Consider the following 22,615-nt stretch of genomic DNA (forward strand, 5'->3'; position numbering starts at 1 on the left):
TATCTAGAATCCCGAATCTTGGACACCTCATATTCTTCCAGAGAGGAATTTGGAGGCCGCTCCAATCGGGGAGTAAACCAAGCCCTTGTGTCGGTTAAAGAAGGCCGCAACAGGGAAGTATGAAATACAGGATGAATGCGTCGTAGACTCTGAGGGAGTCTGACTAAAGGTCACTGGATTTATTTTCGAGAGTATTTCATAGGGACCTATATAACGGGGAGACAATTTGGAGGGGTGGACCCAGCAAGGTAAATACTTGGTGGAAAGCATAACCTTTGAACCAATGTCCCATTTTGGTGCCTGTCTTTGGTGCTTATCGGCTTGGCCCTTGTAACGATCACAAGCCTCTTGAAGACTCTTTCTAGCTGTGCTATGGGCCTACTGAATGGTTTCAATGGAAGGAATGTTAGATCCTACCAAAAATGAAGGTGATATGGATCGAGGATGTGTACTATAGGTACAATAGAAAGGGCTTATCCCCAGAGCGGTGTGTATTGAGTTCTTATATGCAAACTCTGCCGTAGGAAGCAGAGAGTCCCAATTATACTGTTGCCGGTTGATAAAGCAACAGAGAAATTGTTCTAGAGTTCCATTGAGTCTTTCTGTCTGTCCGTTTGTCTGTGGATGGAAACCAGAAGATAGTGCTCTTTCGATACCCAGTCTTTCACATAAGACCTTCCAAAACCTGGAGGTATATTGGCTACCTCGATCGGATATTATCTTCTGAGGAAGACCATGCAATCTGAAAATATCTTTCAGAAAAACGTCCGCCATCACAGAGGCTGATGGAACTCCGGCCAAAGGGGAAAAGTGGGTTAACTTGGTGAAAGAATCCACCGTTACCATTATGCATGAGCAGCCGTGGGAGACAGGTAGGTCCATGATGAAGTCTGTAGATATGTGTATCCAGGGTCCCACTGGTACCGGGCTCTGTTGAAGGAGTCCCAATGGCTTTTGAGTTTGCTGCTTACTTCGTAGACAGATCATACAAGTCTGAAAATACTTGAGCGTCTTTGTAGTCATGCTTGGCCAATAGAAGGATTGTTTGAGAAGATCCAGTGTACCTCTTAAACCCCGATGCCCGGCGACCTTGGAGTCATGACACCAAGTAAGAGCCTCTTGCCTGCGCTCAGGAGTGGGTAAATACAGCCTCCCTTGCACAAAGTAGAGCCCTTCTTTCCTTTCGATAGGACACTTCTTATGGGATACAATAGGTTCTTCCAGGCCGAGAGAGGCTTTCCGGACTTGCTGCAGGAAAGAGGATACCGTGGAGATGATCTTTGTATGGGGAAACATAAGCTCCTTCTCCTGAGTGGAGTTGGCATCATGGTCAATGCAGCGAGACAAGGCATCAGCTATATGGTTTTGGGAGCCAGGGATGTAAGTGATGCTGAAATGGAATTGGGCAAAAAAAATGAGCCCATCTGGCCTGATGGGTGTTGTAACATTCCAGTTGTCTTAGCACTTGCAGGTTCTTGTGGTCAGTGCCTATTAGAAAGGGATGAAGACCTCCTTGGAGTAAATGCCTCCATTCCAGGCAGACTAGTTTCATGGCCAATAACTCACGTTCAATTACAGAATAATTCCTTTGACTGGGGTTTATAGTCTTTGAAAAATATGCGATCGGATGTTCGGTACCCTTGTAGGATTGAAGAACCACCGCTCCCACTGCAGATGCATCTGTCTCCAATAAAGGGTTGATGTTGGTCTGGCTGTCTCAATATTGGAGCAGAGCAGAATCTCTGCTTGAGTTGGAAAAAGCTTTCTTCAGCTTCTTTGGACCAATGAAACGGAGAAGATTTTTTTCAGCAAGGAGGTAATCTTTAACACTAGTTTAGAGAATTCTGGTATGAATTTACGATAAAAATTAGCCAATCCAAGAAATCTTTGGATATCTTTGACTGAGGTGGGAGTTGGCCACTCTAGAATGGCTTCTACCTTCTTAGGATCCATGGTAACCCCTTGGTCAGACAAAATGAACCCCAAATAAGAGATTGTAGATTGGGAAAAAGCACACTTTTCAGGCTTGGCCAAACGATGATGGCGCTGTAGCCTACTTAGAACCTCCCTGACGTGTTCCTTATGATCCTCTTGTTTACAGGAAAAAACCAGAATGTCATTCAAATAAGCCACAGTGGATTGACCCAGCAAATCAGAAAATAGACGATCCATAAATCATTGGAATACGGAAGGGGCGTTGACTAGCCCAAAGGGCATCACCTGATACTCAAATAAATCATAGGGAGTGCGGAAAGCTGCCTTTCACTCATCACCTGCTCTGATACGAAGCAGGTGATAAGCGTTCCGGGTATCCAACTTTGTAAAAACAGTTGATCCCTGCACCGTTTCCATTATTTCATAGATGATAGGCATGGGATAACGGTTCCTAATGGTTAGTTTATTTAGCCCTCGATAATCTATGCAAGGTCTTAATTCCTTTGAGTCTCGTTTAGGAATAAAAAACAGAGAGGCTCCCGCTGGTGACTGAGAAGGCCTAATGAGTCCATTGGCTCGATTGACGTCCAGGTAGTCTCTGAGCACCTTCTTTTTATTAGGCAGAATCCTGTGCAGTTCCCTTAGGGAGCACTACAGAAGATTAAGACCACAGGTGAGGGCAATAAATCCCCTTTGGAATCAGACTGTACCACAAAGATTTAGTTGGTAGCTGTGGCTGAGCAGTCGGACTTATCTCAAGAGCTAGATTAGCAGTATTCAGAGTTTACACAATAGGCCTACTGTACTATGGCACAAGGAAACACTGACCAAAGCTTTGTATTAAAAAGTAGATATATATTTATTTTATACACTTCTAGTAAAACACATTTATCACAGTCATCAAGCAAGTTAAAATTAAGTCAAGGAAAAATATACACACTCCCTATATAAATTGTAGACCAAGTGAACCAGAGTGAAAACTGAGCAAAACGGCACAGTGAAAACTACACATAAGGGTTGCACTAACTATTTCTCACAAGGGAGGGAAAACACAAGTTATTCAGAAATACCTTCTTACACACCCTAGCAACTCTTCCCATCAATTTGTGAACCAGTTTAAGCAAGACAGTGCATCAGTATAGGATATACTTAAATGAAAACTGAGCAAAATAGCATTTCACAAGGTTTAAAAAAAGGAAGGAAAGGGCAGTTGTAAGAATTGGGTGCACCACACAGTTCCAGGTGAGAATCAATCTAAAAAGGCAGATCTAACAAATGTAGTCAGTCAGTAGGCTTGTGCCAGAGTCAGTGGTACAGGGCAAGGGCCCAGGAGCAAAATGTTCTTGTAGCTGCCGTCAGTTCTTTGGTTGACGATTTTGAAAAGGTGGATGCAGAAAGCGAAAGACAATGTTAAGAGAGAGGGGCGGACGACCCAACAGGTATGTTAAGGATTTAAAACACCTTTCGTGCTACCGTGGAGAAAGGGCGGCCTGGCGGAACAATTTACCTTTAAAATGAAGAAGTGGCTCCTGCGGTGGCGGTTGTTCCTGGTAGTTCCTGCAGTTTGGGGGATCCAGCAGAGGAAGCAAGGCTCTCGTCGCGGAGGAAGGTTCGAGTTACTGCACTACCCAGGGATGAAACCAGCCATGGTGCTGCCCGACAAATAAAAGGAACGCTCCTTTAAATCGCAGTCCGGGTGGACTGGTGCCTGGTTATCCGGCCACCGAGTACTGGGTACTGGTGATTCGACCAAGGCAGGTCCAGGAAGGCGATTGGCAAACTGGTTGGCCCCACCAGCTCAAGGGAAGAAGGCTCTTGCAGATGAAGATCTTCTCCCGTCGTGTGGAGAAAAGTGGTGAGACGCTGCAGCAAGGCTTCACCGGTGGTTCAGTCGTTGAAGATGTCTTTGGCTTCTCTCCTCTTCGGATTCTTAGTTCCAGTGGCGACGTCTTCCTCCTCCAGTCCTCAGGACCCTGCTTTTATGCAAAAAGAGCCCCATTCATACAGCGTAGCTGTCACTCACACAGTGGAGTGGTCATCTTTGGCGGGAGACCCTTCAGTCTATCAGGATAGAGTGCGACATGGGTTGCTGAGGCAACCCTGTCCAGGGGTCCTACTCCCCCTCCCACACAACAGACCCACCCCAGACTCAGTGGCGCCGAAAGGAGGCCTTCTTGGCAAAAGCCCGCCAAACGGACGAACGAAGGATCCCCGACCTGGGTTAGGAGTTTAGAGAAAGACACGAGAGAGAATTTATATTAAAAGTTCTGGCAAATAAAACCTACCTGAATGAAGTTCATATTAAAATACACCGGCGGTATGTTAGAGGCTGTCAGAAAAAGTGGTAACCTCGAACAATGGGAAAATCCCATAGGGAAATATTTGCAGTCGAATATTTACAGTAGTAACTACTGCCACCAGCCAGAAATTTTTGAGAGGGACTGTATGGTACCTTCTCGAAAATGAACACTATTAACCCTTTCCAGTACCCCCATAGTAAGATGGGTTGTACTGGTTAAGTTCATAAAAATTGACTAGTAAAACCAATTGGGACTTTACATGCCCTGGGAGACAGTAGTCAGTCCCGGGGTATGGAGTCTATGTTTGGGGGTCGCTACGAGGGTGCACTGAGGGTCCTGTGTAACACATGTGAATAAAGATGGTTCCTATGGAAACGAGAAACTCCCATAGACATTAAACACAAAAAATAGCCGAGGAAACACATAGCAAAAATGCCTAAGAGTGGGAAAAAGAGTCTCACTCTTAGCAGGAAAAAGAAACAAACCCTTCAAATCCAGCAAACCTGCTGGGGGACTCTATATGTAAGGGAAATTAGCAATAGAATGAGAATTCTCCCTAACACCTACAGACAGAGGGTACATCCTGCCAAAAGGAACCAAGGCCTCTGGAACCAAGTCGATACAACAATCCTCTGGTCTGTGAGGAGGTAACTCCAAAGAGATCTTTCCTTCGAATACTTCAGAAAACTGTCATCTAGCTGGGTATACAATGGATGGTACTGGTTTCAGTAGAACTGACTGTTCTGACAGTTTCGAATCTGGGTTCCGGTAGACATTCCTTTTTACAATAACAAGAGTGAACACTCAATAGGTTGTTGGTCCAGTTAATGGTTGGATTATGTCTTCGGAGCCATCCGATGCCCAGAATCACAGTAAAGTGCACGGCACAGATGATGTCAAACGTCATTCGTTCAGAATGCTGCTGAATTAGGACTTCCACTTCCGTGGAATGAGTAATGCGTCCCGAACACAAAGGTTTCCCATCTACCCCTTCGACCTTTTGATCTTCTTTCTTGGTGATTCTCTTCACACCCACCCTGTGAGTCCAAAGGGTGTCTATAAAGTTCCCAGCTGCCCCACAGTCCAGTAAGGCTTGTGTCTCTACTTCCTTACCACTGAACGGGATCTTAACAGCTATTACCACAAGGCAGAAATCATCTGACGTCTTAGCGGTGGTGACAGAAAGTGTTATGTCGGGACTGGAGGACGTTCCTCGATAGTCCGTCCTATTAACTATCGAGGGCTTTCGTTTCCCACCCTTCTGGGGGACACATCAGGACAGTCTCTCAAAAGATGAGTGGAAGCGCCACAGTACATGCAGAGACTCCTTTCTCTTCTTCTCTTTCTCTTGCGGAGTCAAAGGAGCTCTTGTAGTTCCTATTTGCATAGGTTCGTCTCTGACAGGGCGCGTAGCAGGTGAGGAGGGTAAAGGGCTAGGTTCTTCTTTTCATTCCTTCTCTCCATCATGCGAAAGTCTATTTGAAGCACTGCAGTAAGAAGGTCTGCAAAGGTGGCGGGCGAGGGATCAGATCAAGCTCATCCTTTAAGTCTTCTCTTAACCTCCTGCGAAAGATCGTATATTGTGCCTGTTCCTGGTGCCTGTTCCTGCAACCTGCTTCAGCAGCCAACTGCTTAAAGGTAGTGATATAAGAAAGCAACTCGGAGCCACCTTGGCGTACATCCAATAGGTCTTCGCTAGCTAGGCTCCTTCACGGGAGGCGCCATCCCCTTAGGGAGGCTCCCTCACTGGAGGCGTGCCTGGGTGGACAGCCAGGTACCCGGGGCCATGGAGGTAACAGGAGATGCCAGGTCACCCTGTACGTACCTGGGTGGACAGCCAGACACCCGAGCCCTGGAGGTAACAGGAGATGCCTGGTCACCCTGTATCCCCTTAGGGAGGCTCCCTCACTGAAGGCGTGCCTGGGTGGACAGCCAGACACCCGGGGCCATGGAGGTAACAGGAGATGCCAGGTCACCTTGTAGGTGCCTGGGTGCACAGCCAGACACCTGGGTCCATGGAGGTAACAGGAGATGCCTGGTCACCCTGTATCCCCTCAGGAAGTCTCCCTCACTGGAGGCATGCCTGGGTGGACAGCCAGACACCCGGGGCCATGGAGTTAACAGGAATGCCAGGTCACCCTGTATCCCCTTAGGGAGGCTCCCTCACTGGAGGCGTGCGTGGGGGGGAGGGGGTCCCTCACTGGAGGCATGCCTGGGTGGACAGCCAGACACCCGGGGCCATGGAGGTAACGGGAGATGCTTGGTCACCCTGTAGGTGCCTGGGTGCACAGCCAGACACCCGGGGCCATGGAGGTAACAGGAGGTGCCTGGTCACCCTGTATCCCCTTAGGGAGGCTCCCTCACTGGAGGCGTGCCTTGGGGAGGGGGAGATCCCTCGCTGGAGGCGTGCGGGGGGGCTCCCTCACTGGAGGCGTGCCTGGAGGGGGGCTCCCTCACTGGAGGCGTGCCTGGGTGGGTCTACCTCACAGAGGCGTGCTGGGGGGGGTGCTCCCTCACTGGAGGCGTGCCTGGGGGGGTCCCTCACTGGAGGCGTGCCTGGCGGGGCTCCCTCACTGGAGGTGTACCTGGGGAGGGGCTCCCTCACTGGAGGCGTGCCTGCAGGACAGCCAGACACCCGGACCATGAAGGTAACAGGAGATGCCTGGTCACCCTGGTCTACCTCACAGAGGCGTGCCTGTGGGGGCGCTCCCTCACTGGAGGCATGCCTGGGGGGGTGCTCCCTCACTGGAGGCGTGCCTGGGGGGGGTCCCTCACTGGAGGCGTGCCTGGCGGGGCGCTCCCTCACTGGAGGCGTGCCTGGGGGGGGGCTCCCTCACTGGAGGCGTGCCTGGGGGGGGGGCTCCCTCACTGGAGGCGTGCCTGGGGGGGGGCTCCCTCACTGGAGGCGTGCCTGGGAGGCCTCCCTCGCTGGAGGCGTGCCAGGGGGTGGGGGGCACCCTCGCTGGAGGCATGCCTGGGGGGGGCACCCTCACTGGAGGCATGCCTGGGGGGGGCTCCCTCACTGGAGGCATGCCTGGGGGGGGGCTCCCTCACTGGAGGCGTGCCTGGGTGGACAGCCAGATACCCGGGGCCGTGGAGGTAACAGGAGGTGCCTGGTCACCCTGTATCCCCGTAGGGAGGCTCCCTCACTGGAGGCGTGGCGGGGGGAGGGGGGCACCCTCGCTGGAGGCGTGCGGGGGGGGCTCCCTCACTGGAGGTATGCCTGGGGGGGGCTCCCTCACTGGAGGCATGCCTGGGGGGGGCTCCCTCACTGGAGGCGTGCCTGGGGGAGGCTCCCTCACTGGAGGCGTGCCTGGGTGGACAGCCAGACACCCGGGGCCATGGAGTTAACAGGAGGTGCCTGGTCACCCTGTATCCCCGTAGGGAGGCTCCCTCACTGGAGGCGTGCCGGGGGGAGGGGGGGACACCCTCGCTGGAGGCGTGCGGGGGGGGGGCTCCCTCGCTGGAGGCGTGCGGGGGGGGGGGGCTCCCTCGCTGGAGGCATGCCTGGGTGGGGCTCCCTCACTGGAGGCATGCCTGGGTGGGGCTACCTCACTGGAGGCGTGCCTGGGGGGGGGCTCCCTCACTGGAGGCGTGCCTGGGGGAGGCTCCCTCACTGGAGGCGTGCCTGGGTGGACAGCCAGACACCCGGGGCCATGGAGGTAACAGGAGGTGCCTGGTCACCCTGTATCCCCGTAGGGAGGCTACCTCACTGGAGGCGTGCCGGGGGGGAGGGTGGACTCCCTCGCTGGAGGCGTGCCGGGGGGGCTCCCTCACTGGAGGCATGCCTGGGGGGGGGGGCTCCCTCACTGGAGGCATGCCTGGGTGGGGCTACCTCACGGAGGCGTGCCTGGGGGGGGCTCCCTCACTGGAGGCGTGCCTGGGTGGGGGCTCCCTTACTGGAGGCGTGCCTTCCCGGACTCTGTACCAGAGGTCATTTAGTGGTTTCTACAGCCGGTCTTCTCTATCATTTGTTTATCCCTATGTTCCCTTTGTGGTTTATTGCTTATATTTCACTGTGTATCCGCTGCTCCTTCACAACCTGATGAGAATTCTGTACGCGGGGATGTGGGACAGGGTTTTGCTGAAAGGTTCGGCACTCCCGATACTTTGAGTGAGCTCATGTTCTGTAGTCTTTTCAAGATGCAAGCAGAAAATGGGCATTGCTCTTGAAAGCAAAGGTATTTTGAGAATCCTGCAGCTGTTAGTAATGTAATAAGTCAGCTAATGGGGTTTAGCGCCAGCGGCACAGATGTGCATGGATCCTGCAGGTCACAGGGTCTCGGCCATCAATGCTGGCTCAGCCTTTCATCTTTATAATCTCCGATTATTCCTATACCGCGTGTGAAAATATCAGATGAGACATTATTGGAGTGCAATGGGATTCCTATATTAAATGAAGCCAGTAAATGTATAGTAGGGCTTTGCTATAAAGTCTGTATTCAGGCAGTTGGTAAGGCTTGGAGAACAGCCAAATATGTACACAGGATGCATGCATGTGTGTGTGTCTCTCTCTCTCTCTCTAGAATGGCATTTCACGCAACCTGAATACTGAAGTCGCCTCGCGTTTATCCGATTGGGATAATGCACCTGCTGCAGAGATCGTATTATTATTGTCTGAGGTTCATGAGTTTGAAACATGGCAAGGATGAGTCTGCTTTTTAGTTCCTGGCATTAATAGCACTAGCTTTCCCTCTGTATTGGGACCTCTTGCCCTGGAAACATTTACACAATCCCTTCTAGTTTCTTTGTTTTCCTTCCTCATCGGAGCTTTGCATCACACTATAACTTGACCAGAAACTGCTGCGTAACTCTGTGTGCACAGCTGGTAGGTACAGTGTGCCCAAGCTGCACACACTGCATTTCCATGACTTCTGGCACATTCCACTGTTCAGCTACCACACCTCACCCCACACTCTCCATGGTCCAGGTGCCAACTCAGTGCTGGTTGATTGGTTAGTCAAGGTCTGCAATCATGTCTTAAGACCCCATGTCTATCACTAGCTCAATGCCGGGACTGAAGGTTTATCCCCCAAATGTCTGAACATTTCAGATACATTTTACTCTCTGTGAAGGAGGAAACACATTTTTACTCTCTTGAAATTACATTTATTGTCCAATTGTAAAAACTGGGAGTAATCTACTCCCACCTCCAAACTCCTATCTGGAGCACTGGTTACCACTGTGGAAATGTAAAATAACTCGGTCTTCTCCCATTGCCACTGCACTGTCTGTCTCTTAAAATAAGAGAATCCCTCTTAATCACGGAACGCTTATCACATTCTCATAGGCAACGGTTTGGTTTTTCTGAATTAATTTAGCCCATAGGTGCTAAGGAAGTGCATTTTCATCCAGTTCAATTATAAACACATGGGTGGACTTTTTTGCCAAAAGTGTTTTGCTTCAGGATCTAGAGAGGCTTCTGCGACCAAGGTGCCGTTTATATCTTCCTCCCCCCTAAAGTCCTTACATCCAGGTCTTGAGCTCCGTTTTGATAATGTTTCAAACATTCCTGTGCTGCTTTTGGGTTCCAGTGAGAGGTCTATGCTCCGAAAAGCAGCCGGTCTTGTGATTTCTGATATGATAGTTTATTTATACAGTGCCTATACACAATGTTCCTCATTACGAGTCCGCCGACCCGGACTTAACGCCACCGGTAAAACCATACCGGCGTCGTTTCCGTGACCGTGCAATCACGCCCACCCACGGACCCGGAAAAACCACCACCATAAACCGCCACTGCGGAGTTAAGGGATCCGTAGAATGCGACGGCGGCGAAACCACCCAGTTACCAGCAACACGAAACACCATGGGCATCACGAGTACCACAGACATGGAAACAGCACCACAAAAATGGCGGAAAAACCGTGGGCACGGAGGCGGTGTCGACGCCACCGCGAACATGACGTTAAACAGTACCAGGTGAGGTGAATCAGGCCACAGGTGCCCCAAATGAGGCCAGCAGGTCACTGGAAGGCTACAAAAGGGTCACACCCAGGCCAACTCCAAACACACCACTGCAGGCAGCAGCAGCAGCATTGGGACTGGGACTATTGAACCTACAGGCAGCAGTGCACATGGTGGCAGCAATGGTGCGGATGAGGTGGAGGTGGAGGCGGCACAGGCGTCAGTTAGCAAACCCTGCACCCATGCCAAACCCAATTGCGCAGCCGGCACGACCCCGCAGGCAGCCTGCAATACCCCGCATCAGGGCCTCACCCTGGAACCTGACCCCAGTACAGATCCACACATTATACCGGCTGGACCGACCAACAATCATGTACATCACCGACATCAGCAGCCACATCTCGACCGCAATTGGTGAGCTGCACGGGCTCTCACAACCCTGTTTTTTTCAAAAATATTGGGACAGGTACTGGACGCTCTGCTGCGTCATGTGTCGGAACACATCGCCCTACCCCGTACACTTGCAGAGGTCATTGCAACCAAGGTGGCATTCCATGCCATGCCAAAATGCATAGGTTTATTAGACTGCACCCACATAGAGCTGACAGTACCACTTGCAATGGAGATGGTGTACCGCAATAGGAAACAGTACCACTCACTCAATGTACAGATGGTATGTGATGCCGGACTGCTGATTACACATTGCTGCGCACGTTTTCCGGGGTCAACACATGACTCAATGGTCCTGCCGAATTCCACATTGCCACGGTACATGGAATGCTATGCTGGACAAAGCACATGGCTATTGGGTGAGTACAACTGCCAATGCATAGGCCCTGTGGAAGTGTGTTGTGTGTCCAGGCCAATGACCTGTGTAAGTGGGCTACTACAACTGCACATGCATCACCCCCTGACCCATGTAATGTATGGTCAGCATAACCCACACATCACAAAGCTACACATGACAGGTTGCCATAGTACACACCCTGCCTAAGTAGACATACTACCAACAAGCCATACAAGTTGATCCACTCAATCCAGCCACCCACACTTAGGACCACCTCCCCCCCAAAGCACATGACGGCTGCACATGAGACATCCTGCAACAGCCAAATCATCACAGGCCATGGATTGACTCCCCCATGTGTGCTTGTCATTGCACAGTGCCTTACTTACCAACCACTATCGTGTATAAGGTCCACTTCATATGCACAGCAAGTAATAGTGCCATGTCCAAATGCCACCATCTACAGCAATTACCCATGGATGGCAATCACCTGCCCTTGCGACCACGGCTAGGCCCATATGGATGAATGTATGATGACACAATATTGCATTGCATCAGATCGTGAGATGAACCACAAACACTGACATGTCCCCCACATCTACATCCCATGTAGGTGATGCTGGATGACACCTCTACGGAGGCCAAGGAACAGGCATGAGGAGGCGTACAACAGGGCACACGTCCGCACACGTTGCATGTTTGAGAGGACATTTGGCCTACTGAAGGCCCGGTTCCGCTGCTTGAGCATGTCTGGAGGATCACTGCTGTACCACCAAGTGAAGACTGGTAAAATTCTGCTTGTGTGTGCCATGCTGCACAATCTGTGCTTGCGCAGGAACATTCCACTGCCCCCAGACGCAGAAGATGGGGATGGGGTGGCACCACAACCTCCCAGGGGTGCGCAAGATGGCCAACAAGCACGGGATGCACTCATTCGCATTTACTTTTGAGAGACTGCACATTGACAGCAAAGCATGGATATGACGATGCCGGGGAATACATGATTTTTGTCTGCTAATGAAATGACAGATGTGCACTCATTATGGTAGTTTTCAAAGGTTTTGTATTATCAATTAAACAGGGAAGAAAGTGCATTGGGTAGGGAAGCTGTACACCCATGCCCACCCACCACCCAAACCACCCAAACGTTCCCACCCCCAACCAGGCCACTAACAACCCCCTAATGGGCAACCGCCACCACCCAAACGTTCCCACCCCTTCAACACCCATGGTGTCCCCAAATGTCATGTTGACTGGCATCCCCACATGCCACTATTTGCAGGGGTGCTTGTGCGCAGGTCTCTCCTTGCTGGCGGATCCAGTCAACTGACTTGAACGCCTCCGTGGGCTGCCAGTGGCAGAGCTGGATGGGGTGGTGCTGGCTGAGGTGACTGTCGGTGTAACTATGGGCAAGCGTCCTTGAAACGCCTGCTGGGCTACAAACATTGACTCGGCAATGTTGGACTGCACACTGTTCCCTTCCCTGACATGGCGTGCCAGGGTGAGAATTGTGGCCGCAAATTGTCCAATCGACCTGGTGAGCCAACGCACCGACGTGGCATTGCTCTCCCGCTGCAGCCTGGGCTCCTCCCGCTGATGCATGGCCTCCTCACACTGCAGCCTGGCCTCCTCCAGCTGCCTTTCCACCAGCTGCGTCAGGGTGGCCTGTTGTTGCTCGATGTGCTGCAATCGTGTACAGAGCTCGGCCATGGAATGAGTTGGGGAGTGCATGGGGCTGTGCAGTTCTGGGGGGCTGAACTGTAGGCCATGGATGGGTGACAGGCCATCCATGTTGTCCCCCTCACCCTGTTGTACTGCTTCGGCCTGCATGGCCGGGGCACTCCCATCACTTGATGCAGCCTCCTCAGCTGTGCAGATGGGTTGCGAATCATCATCCGGGGCCAGGGAGGGTGGCTGCATGGGGATGTGTCGTCTGCTGGTGTGCCTGCTGCAGCCGGTGTGCCTGCTGCAGCCGGTGTGCCTGATGTTGCAGGTGTGCCTGCTTCTGCCGGTGCCTGTGTTGCAGAGTAGCTCGCATCGTCCTCCGGGACATGAGTGCTGCGTTGCGCGCCTACAGGTGGCCGCTGCGTAGCCTCTTGTCTGTCGTCGCTGTCACTTGTCACGACTTTGGGGATACAGAGGGCATGCGGTTAGTTGTGTGGTGTTACGTAATGTTTCCATCACATGCATCAAACATCAGAATCCATGTCCACTTGCAATTCAACACTTTTGACTATTGATACACACAGGTGTGTGTCTCTGCTTCCAGTCAGGCACGCACTGTGTGAATTCCGAGGGGTCGTGCTTTGGGGATGTGATGCTCGTCGTTTGGCCAGTCAGTGGGTCCATTGGGTCACTCCTGCCATGTTTGGGCGGGGGCATTGGGAGTGGGTCCATTGGGTCACTCCTGCCATGTTTGGGCGGGGGCATTGGGAGTGGGTCCATTGGGTCACTCCTGCCCTGTTTTGGGGGGGGGGGCATTGGGAGTGGGTCCATTGGGTCACTCCCAATCACACGTATGGCTTTGTACTCTATGCACTTACCAACATCTGCAGGTGGACTCACTCCTGGCTCTGCCTCTCGTATTCCGTGGATGTCTTCGAGGTGCATGACACTGCTGCAGCGCTCCTCCCACAATTGCAGCTTCAGAGGGGATGCAGGGCCTCCACCAGTACCAGTGCTGTGTTGGCGGTGTGCTGTGATGAGGTTGCGCACCCAGAGCCTGAGTGCATCCCACCTCTTGTGGCACTCCACTCCTTCACTGAGCATGTGGTCACGCCAACCGCTGTGCACTTGCGTGCTGCGTCTGCCCACACCTCCTTGCGGCGTTGCTGAGTAGCGCGCCGCTGATCTGCACTAAAGAGCATTTCAGCATGCTCAACAATGTGCTCCACCAGTACTGTGAGCTCAGCCTCACTGAAGCGCTGCTGTCTCTGTCTGCGTCCTGATATCCTGGATGCCATGATGGTGGTGGATGGTTTGTCAGTCTCAGGGAGGTGATCTGACCTGTGGTGTCTGAGGATGGCAGTGGATTGTGCTTTATATTATGGCCGCCTCTGTTTCCGTTTTTTCCCCCCCGGTCATGGTATTTCCGCTTCCGGTGTTTCCGTGTCGACGGGGGCGGACATGGTTCTAGCGCCGTTTTCTATGGCGCTAAGTCCGCGCGTGTAGGTGTTTATGTGACGGCGGTGACTCCGTTTCCGCCTCGGTGTGTTGTGCGCGACCCACGTGCCATAATTGGCCCTTCTTTCCGCAACCTTGCGGTCGCGGAAGCGGAGTCCCAGTCGACACAGAATCACTGCATTCCAGCAAAGCGGACTCATAATGAGGCCCAATGTGTTTCAAAGCGCTTCAAGACAAGGGAGGGAACAAGGGAAAATACAATGACATTCTTACAGGCCGCGAATAGTAAGGATGTAAAATTAACTATCGTACTCGGTCTGATGACATTTCAGATAGTGCAAGAGATAAGACATAGATAAGGAAGGGAGGGGGAGAGTGGGAAGGAAATGGAAACAGACAGGCGACTACCATACTAGGCCTGACAACATTTCTGGTAGAGCCGGAGAAAAACAAAAGGTGAGGGACAGGGGTGCAGAAAGGGAGGGGAGGAACCAAACAAGCGACTATCGTACTAGGCCTGACAACGTGTCAGATCGGGCTGGAGGGAGGGGTGTGGAGGGGACAGTAAGGGGATGGGGGAGCGACAGACGAGGTTGCTATCATACTAGGTCCAGGGACAATTCTGATAGAGTAAGTGCATAGAAGAAAGTAAGGGGAGGAGATAGAAAAAGGGAGAGGGGAGAACAGAGACTAAGCAGTCAAAAAGAGTGGAGAAACAAGAGGGGAGAGTGAATACAATTGCAGAAGTCAGTAGTAACACATAATGTTGCAAGCCAGGATACAAGATGAAGATGGGAACAGCATAAATCAGGGCACCCATGAGTACAAGATGCAAAGTAAGTCCAGCATGAGAGTTGAGAAAGGGTGATGCACTGTGAATGAATGAAGTCCATAAAAGTAAAATCCAGCATTGGCTACAAGACGGTGATGATGAAACCAGAAAGTATCAGGACAGACTCCTGTGTGCGGGAAAGGGGGTGGGGGGGGGGGCACACAGGAACAACACGGGGGACCAGAGAGGGTGGGGATGGCCTGTGGGGACAGAGGGTGTAAACACATGTTGGTGCATGCTTACCTGCTGTTTTAGCAGGGGGTCCGAACAGGTCCAAACAGAAATTGCCCTTTTCTCCGTCTGCACCGAGACGCCCTTGATCTAAGAGTTAAGAGCAGGAAGGAAGAGGCAGGGCTGAGAAGGTGGGTGGTGCTTGGGCCAGTGTAGATCCACTTACACCGGCTCCCCAGCTGCAGAGGAAAAGAGAATGGAGGGCTCCTTAAGTAGGGAAAAGAGCGTCAAGCAGGGAGGCACCAGGTGGGCGGGGCTTTTTAAGTGGTGAAAAAGAGCGGCAAGCTGGAAGGCACCAGGTGGGCGGGGTTAGTCTCCCTTCCCTTTGCAAGCCCTTAGGCATTGAACTCAAGCAGCCACTGGAGACATACTAGGAAGGGTGGACCATGCTACTCACTCTGTGATTGGTCCGTGAACTGAGTGGCGAGATCAGGAGTTGGGAAGTTGGGGGGTAGACACTGTGATGTGGGGTCAGCGAAGCCAGACTCGTCCTTAGTCTCACCTAGTGAAGCTAGTTTGTACGTTGTTCATGTTGGTGAATGCCCAACAGATCTCAATGACGCTCGTTTGCTGCTTCTGTGCTGGGTGTCATGATCAATGCTCTTGCTTGTGCCTGCTCTTTTCAGCTGTGCTTTTCCTCTTCCTCCTTAGTACCCTTACGAAAGAGCAGAGAAGTTTAACAGAGGCATCCGCAAGCTTGGGATTTCCCCTGATGGACAGAGCTATCTGGACCAGTTCCGGCAGCTCATTGGCCAGATAGGTGAGCAGCAGCTGTGTCGCCTGCCTTATTCAGAGAGCAGAATCCTGTGCTAACTGCTGTATGTCGTCCTCTATAAATACAACATTCCACCTGTCTGATGTTGCTAAACATGCTGCCCTGAAAGTTGTGTGTCTGTGTCTGTCTCTCAATCCTAAAATGAAATAGAAAGAATCTAAAGCACAAAACATTTTTTTCCCAGAAATATTTGACACTTTAAATACGGGTGTGTGGGTGGTATACAGGGAGCGTGCACATGGACCATTGTGACTAATCGTCTTGTCCCGTTTCATTCAGATTCCAGAGACTGATAATAAAATACCCCATGTTCTTACTAGGGGTGCTGGCAGCACCCCTGCTCTCCCTAGATAAAAACATTCTTTCCAAACCGTGCATCTGACCTGGAGCTGGATTCCAAGGAGCAATGGTTATGAAAAGCGCATTGCATCGCAGAGGGGCAGCTTTACATAAGAAGCATGCTTGAGGGCTCGTCACATGAGAGAAGTGGCAGACTGAGTGTCCGCTATGGTAAGGGGGTGCAACCTCTGTGAATACACTCAGATTTGGCATGGCCTCCTAAGGTGTACCAAGAGTATTGGGGTGCCAAGTCCCCATGCCTATCTACATGGTCGAAAGTCTTTATGGCCTGAACTCCAACTGCTTTGCAAATACTATTTTCTGGTTATTCCAAGTACACGAGCAGAGGGGTCTCCTGGCAAATGTCAGAAAACTAATGGGACAATTGTCTTAAGGAAAATAAATCCCGTCGGCCTGTTTTGTTATCAGTCACAGATGGAATCATCAACCCATTGTGGTTATCTACACATACGCTTCGATAGGCGTTTGAAGTGGCAAGCCCATTGTTAATCCCATTTTTGTGGGCTCTGCTGCCCTTTCAAGGGACCTGTGAACTTTGCAGCATTGCCTCACGTCTTTTGTATGCAGTCGGTGGTCCCTGGGAGGGCAGTGCTCGGCCAGCCCATTTTGCCCTGGGATCATTTTATCACCCTACATTGGTTTTAGGGAGTTGGTAGGTGGCAGCTGTAATATATTTTTCGCAAAGGTGCATGCATTTTTACTGCAGAAGTTGCCCGATGGTTGCCATTGGGGTACCAATGTATTTTGTATTTTTGTACCGCTCTTGGCTATTTTGTTTTTTGGGCCATCCCTTTGTCTTAGACTATGAGCCATACCTAAACTGGTTGTTGTTGACACATGGGCTCACTCTGAGCTGCAATGTGCCCCCTCTAATTTGGTTAGGCCTAGTTCGGACTAGTCACTAGCTCTAGACATACCATTACACATGTTGCGTCAGTGGACCCGAGTGTTTTGCAGGGGTTGAGGCCAATCGCATTGGGTGCTGTGTTAAGATTCATGGGCTGTATTGGATCTGCTGGGTTTATGCAGGGCACAGATGCTAGGAAAGATTTATCTTCAGGCAATTTTCCCTCTATATTCTATGGACCCTTAAACATGTTGCATTTGTTTCTGAACCTGTCCTGACTTCAGCTTCACTCCCGTGGCCTTGCTGCTCATTTGTCCTGGGTAAACTATCAGTACTGGGAAATTGGGTTCCCCTTTTTGTCTTTTTACCGTCTTTGGTAACTTTTTGACAGCGCACACAGCAACCTACAAAGCATTGCAGTAGGGGACACTTTTGGATCACCCTAGTCTTTTACACTGGGGATTTTTGGTTACTACCTAAAGACAAGCCGGTGGCAGCAGATACATTTTTACTGTTTTTGCAGTATTTTTAGTGTGCACATTCCCATTTACTGCATTTGACTACAAAACGTGGCTATTCCCCTAAAATGGCTGTGCCGCAAGATTTTTCGTTTGTTCTTTGGCTTTTTTAAAACTCTTATTGTTAAATAACAGCGATAATGGTACAGTGAAACCCCCCCCAAACCACATCTCTATGCCATATTAAGAACATGGTCTCCATTGTCGGCATACATTGAGCTTGGTCATCATCACATTGTTATTTCAATGATTTGCTTTTCTCCCGCAGATTCCTCATCCTGACAGATATCCATCATCCAGCTCTGCTGTTTGGAAACTTTTCGACAGGGGGCGTGGTGGACCTCGACTCACCCGTCGATCCATCTTGTCCGGCTCTTGATTGTCGACTCCAGAAGTGATATCAGGCATCGTATATATAGCACGTCGCAACGCCCCATGCTTCAGTTCCTTTTATCCACACCTTTGCACACTGCATCGGGAACATGACTCTGGTTTACTCAATGGTTTTTGAACGAATTGTACATTTTCTACGAAAACCTCTACATGATGTAGTTTCACTGGATTTCGGGCTTCAAGCGAAGCTGCAATTGCGAGGCCAAAATGTCTGCGACTGACCCCCACAACGTCTGTCTGTGGTGTCTGGGTGTTAGCCACAACACGGAGGCCTGCGCGTCATGCGCACAGATGCAGCCGAAATCCCTACGCGTGAGGATCGGGAAACTGGTCTTGGGCCAAACATGAGCCAAGTCTCCGGCGTGGCCGCTCTTCCGGTCTTCGGAGTCCGAGACTGAGGATCCCACCCCCGACAAGGGGAAGGAATGACATTGCAAGAAGACCAAGAAATTGACCCATTCCAGGAACCGTTCCTGGACTTCCTCGTGGAAGAAGAAGCAGCGCAATTGACGCAAGTCCAACACTTCCTCGGAATAAGGTAAGCCCTCGGCAGTGCCGACTGTTACAAAAGATTTCATTTAGGTGTAATTTTCCCTCCATTAGTGGACCCCCAAACCTTTTGATTTTGTTTGGCTATCCTATCCTGAACTTTTACCAATGAAACCCAGCCTCCAGCTGTGCTCTCATGGGCTTTTGCTCACTTGTTATGGGGAAACTGACACCTCCTTCAGAGTGCAAGTACTGGCAAACTATGCTGCCATTTCTTGGTAACTTTTTAACAGTGCACCTTCGAAGAATTTTTTGGTGATTGTGCGAGTGCCTCAGACGAACTGGTGGCAGCAGTTACTTTTTTATTAAAGTGTTACTTCTTTTTACAGAGTCATATTGCGTTTACCGTGTTTCGTTCAAGACTGTGGCCAGGTCCGAAAATGGCCGAGCCACAAAGTCTTTTGTTCTGTCCCATGGCCATTTTGTCCCTTCCCTTCACCCAGGTGGGGTAACCAGGGTTTTCCTTATTTGGGCATGTAGCCTCCCATGAAAACCAATCTCTTTCACAGGCTTCTGCCTGTCACGTGTGTGTGCGCCCAGGAACCGGGTTGGGACTGTCTGGTCCCAATACACACTGCTGGTGCCAGGATGTCTAGAGTGCCTAAATGACTGAGACCACCGTGGACCGTGATTGGACCACGACACCGATGCCTGCATGAGAGCAGATCTTCGATTGGAAGTCCTCGGTTTGGCGCGAAGCTAGTTTTGGATAAGAGAATAGCACTCCCTCGCTATTTTCACATTTTGAAAACTGTTCTGCCACCAAGGGCAGACCCTTCGCAAATAGTGGGAACCAATTCTTCACCTCAAGCCCCTTCCTGACTTGCTACAGACCTCCCAAGAAGACCCGCTTTTTGTGCTGCTTGTGCAATCGTGCATTTTAACACACTGTACTGTTGAGCACTTAGGGCTGGACTCGAAAGTTAGGGAACGACTCCGAAGAATTGTCTAATGCTCCTAGTGTGTTAACTCACCCTTCTCTTTGCAGGTTGGGGCTGTGTTTTCCTCATTTGTCGCATTAGGAAATGTATATATATGCTGTATAGTAGAGTATTTTGTGTGGTAACTGTTTTTGCATAACTAAAGTTTACTTTTGTCTATTGGTCCGGCCGACAATAAATGTATAGATAGTTATCATATACACTTGTCTAAGAGTAATCTGTGGTTTGTTACTGTGTGCTCGTTGGCTTCCGATTACTCTCGCCCCTCCTGAGACTTAGTCTCGACCATCTGCCAAGCTATCTAGATTGTTCTGGCTTGTCCAGAAGGTTTCCTTGTTTCACTAAACCAAGGGTAACTTCCAAAACCTCTGCCCATCAGGTCAGAGTTCAGAAATCCATCTTAACAAATTGCTGTACAGCGGTGGGATAAGATCAGAGGTACCCAGTGTTGTGCACTGGTAGGGTACCCAGATTATACTTACACGAGACAGTGTCCTTAGGTTAAAGTTAACTGTAAGCCACCTGTCTTTACTTATAGTATGGAAGCAGTTACGGACATTGCTTTGAATGCCTCTAAATCTGAGACACTAAAAGATTTGTACGAAAAGGGGCCTGTCGGCCACTGGTACTGACTCCGAAATGATCCAGAGGATCACAGATTGACAGGAAATGTGGATTCGAAGGGATTGGTTCCTCCGACGTATTCCACATCTATGACAGGTAATCACCACAGTTGTGCTGCTTCGGAAAATTTTCTGCGTCGATGACGTCGATGCGCTGTCCTCGAGGGTCTCCGTCGAGCCGACGTCACTGGATGTTATAAGTAGGATGCACGACGCCCGTAGCCTCAGTTCCGTTTTTTCCGCGAACGGGTTCGCTTCGGAGATCTCGGCACGCCTCGGTTCTTCTGTTCATTACTATTGGTTCTTCGAACTTGGTTATTTGTGAAGATATCATGTCTTCATCTTCTTTTACCCCGCGGTTGGGATTCAAGAAGTGTCGTGACTGCGGTTCCAAGATGTCACTTACGGACTTGCACGACATCTGCCTCTGGTGCCTCGGTGAGGACCACTCCACCGATGACTGTGACGATTGCCAGACGTTAACGTAGAAGGCCTTGTGGGAGAGGAAGAAGAAGCTTTCTGTAGATAGGGTTTCCAAACCCCCGAAAATCGAAATCCGCTGGGCTTTCGACCGTCGATTCGAGGGGCGTCTCTCTGTGTCGTCGGCGTAAGTCCAGGGGGGTCTCTGTCCCAGCATAGTTCCCGCCATTCCTCTGCCTCCTCGAGGCACTCGCAGAAGCGCCGTCACCGGTCGACTTCCTCGTCCGAGGACTCCGCCAGATGGCGGGTAGCTTGTCCGACCAAGCATTCCTCTCCTGCAGAATGGGACACATTTCGTAAGGAAATGATGGCGATTTTCGAGTCGCAGGGCTCCGTTCCGTCCGCACCTTCGAGAGAAGCCGGCAAGTAACGCGCTAGGGCCACCGTTCACACGCCTTTGGGCTCGGGCGGTCAGAGCGATCACCGGGAACCTTCGAGGTCCCGGTCGGACAAGGTGGATCGCTCTAGCCATGCCCGCTCCAGGTCCCGGTCCTCGACTGCCTGGAGACTGTCTGAGCCTGTGAGGTCTTCTAAGAAGACGTCGACGCCCTCGGCGCCATGTCCGTCGAAGGACTCTCTCGAGGCTCCGCCTCTGTTATGCTTGAGCTAAAACATGGCGCTGGTGCGCAGTATATTCTGAGGGCACTCAGACCCATAATGGATATTTACTCCATGCCTCAGTGAAAAGCTGTACATACTTTGCTGAGAGCTGAATTTACTTTGCTGAAGAAAACATGCTTTCCAAACCTGGTATGCAGTCAAGGACATTCTGCTGGGAAAGCTGGTTTTGTTTTGTCTTTTTATGAGTTATGGGACTGTTTTCCGTGGCGTTTGTTCTTAGGAGAGGAGGGAAGCGCTTTGCTCCTTGAGGTTACTGGCGGTTGACCCAGCTGGCAACCAACGGTTACCCATCAATGCGCAAGTGCATTGCCAGAAGGTTCGAGAAATTACCACCCCTTTTTGAGGAGTGCATATATGCGGAACCCCTCAACGGTCATACAGGACAAGTACAAAGCCCTCAGTCGGAAGTGGGACGCCTTTGTCCGGCATACCTGTGGGCTGTTGTGCTCACGGCCTGGCTGTTATCGGGGTCTTCCAGCTGCTTCTGGCGAGATGAGGGATTCGGTTACGCCCACGGTGATGTATTTTCTTTGGAATTCTCTGTCTTTTCTGTGATTTATTTCTGTGTTTTCACTTGTTGCTTCCAAGCTTTGAATAAATAGCCGTATAAGTGCTCATTATTTTCTAAGCGTGCGTGTGGTTGTAAGTCATTGCATCGTCTACCTGCGTTTAATGTATTGGATCTGCAATTGCGCTGGTGATTAATGACTGTCTGTGCACTCTGGGCGAGCAATACATTTTGGCGCTGTGAGCAGGGTATTTGTGATTAATTGTTCCAAATATTAAACAATCTGTTTGAACGCAGATAGGCTTTGTTTACATTGCAAGCGAAAGTAATTTGGCAGCGAGTGCTGGACTGTGTTCATCTGTTTTTTTTTGGGGGGGTTTTGGTGTGTGTGTGTGCCTGCGCGAGTGACTGCAGTGTGGAAAGAAAAAAAAAGATATATATAAAGAGGTTTTGTACATTATTGCAATGATGAATAGTTTGTTCAGGAAAAAGAGCGTTCCCGCTGGCGGTGAATGTTCTGATGTTATCATTCCAGGCTCGGCTAAGAGCCCATATGTTAGGGAGAATTCTCTGTAAAGGTTAATTTCCCAAACCTAGTGAGTCCCCCAGCAGCTTTGCTGGATTTTTTGGGGTTTATTTTTTTTCTCCTGCTAAGAGTGAGACTCTCTTACTCCCACTCTTAGACATGATTTGAGGTGTTCCTTTGTCTTTGCATGTGTTTTATGGGCTATGGGGGTCTTTAACTCCATAGGGTCTCATGTGTGTTTTATGTGGGTTACACAACACCCTCCGTGCCGTAACCCAGGGGTGTCGTAGCGGCCCCCAAACATAGACTCCATACCCTGGGATTGACTACTGTCTCCCAGGGCATGTAAAGTCACCATT

The 22,615-nt window shown here is 50.7% G+C and overlaps 1 protein-coding gene across 4 annotated transcripts in view; it reads left to right on the forward strand.

Annotated features, from left to right (window-relative positions):
* Positions 1 to 22,615, forward strand: part of WASHC4 (WASH complex subunit 4) — a 1,230,387-nt gene that overhangs the window by 774,113 nt on the left and 433,659 nt on the right. For all 4 annotated transcript variants that reach the window (XM_069629940.1, XM_069629941.1, XM_069629942.1 and 1 more), the window contains one exon: positions 15,767 to 15,875. In XM_069629940.1, coding sequence (XP_069486041.1) covers positions 15,767 to 15,875 — 109 coding nt within the window. The remainder of the gene's footprint in view (positions 1 to 15,766; positions 15,876 to 22,615) is intronic.

The sequence above is a fragment of the Ambystoma mexicanum genome, chromosome 12 (genome assembly GCF_040938575.1).
Source record: "Ambystoma mexicanum isolate Mex_15411 chromosome 12, UKY_AmexF1_1, whole genome shotgun sequence".
NCBI classification, from domain to species: Eukaryota; Metazoa; Chordata; class Amphibia; order Caudata; family Ambystomatidae; genus Ambystoma; species Ambystoma mexicanum.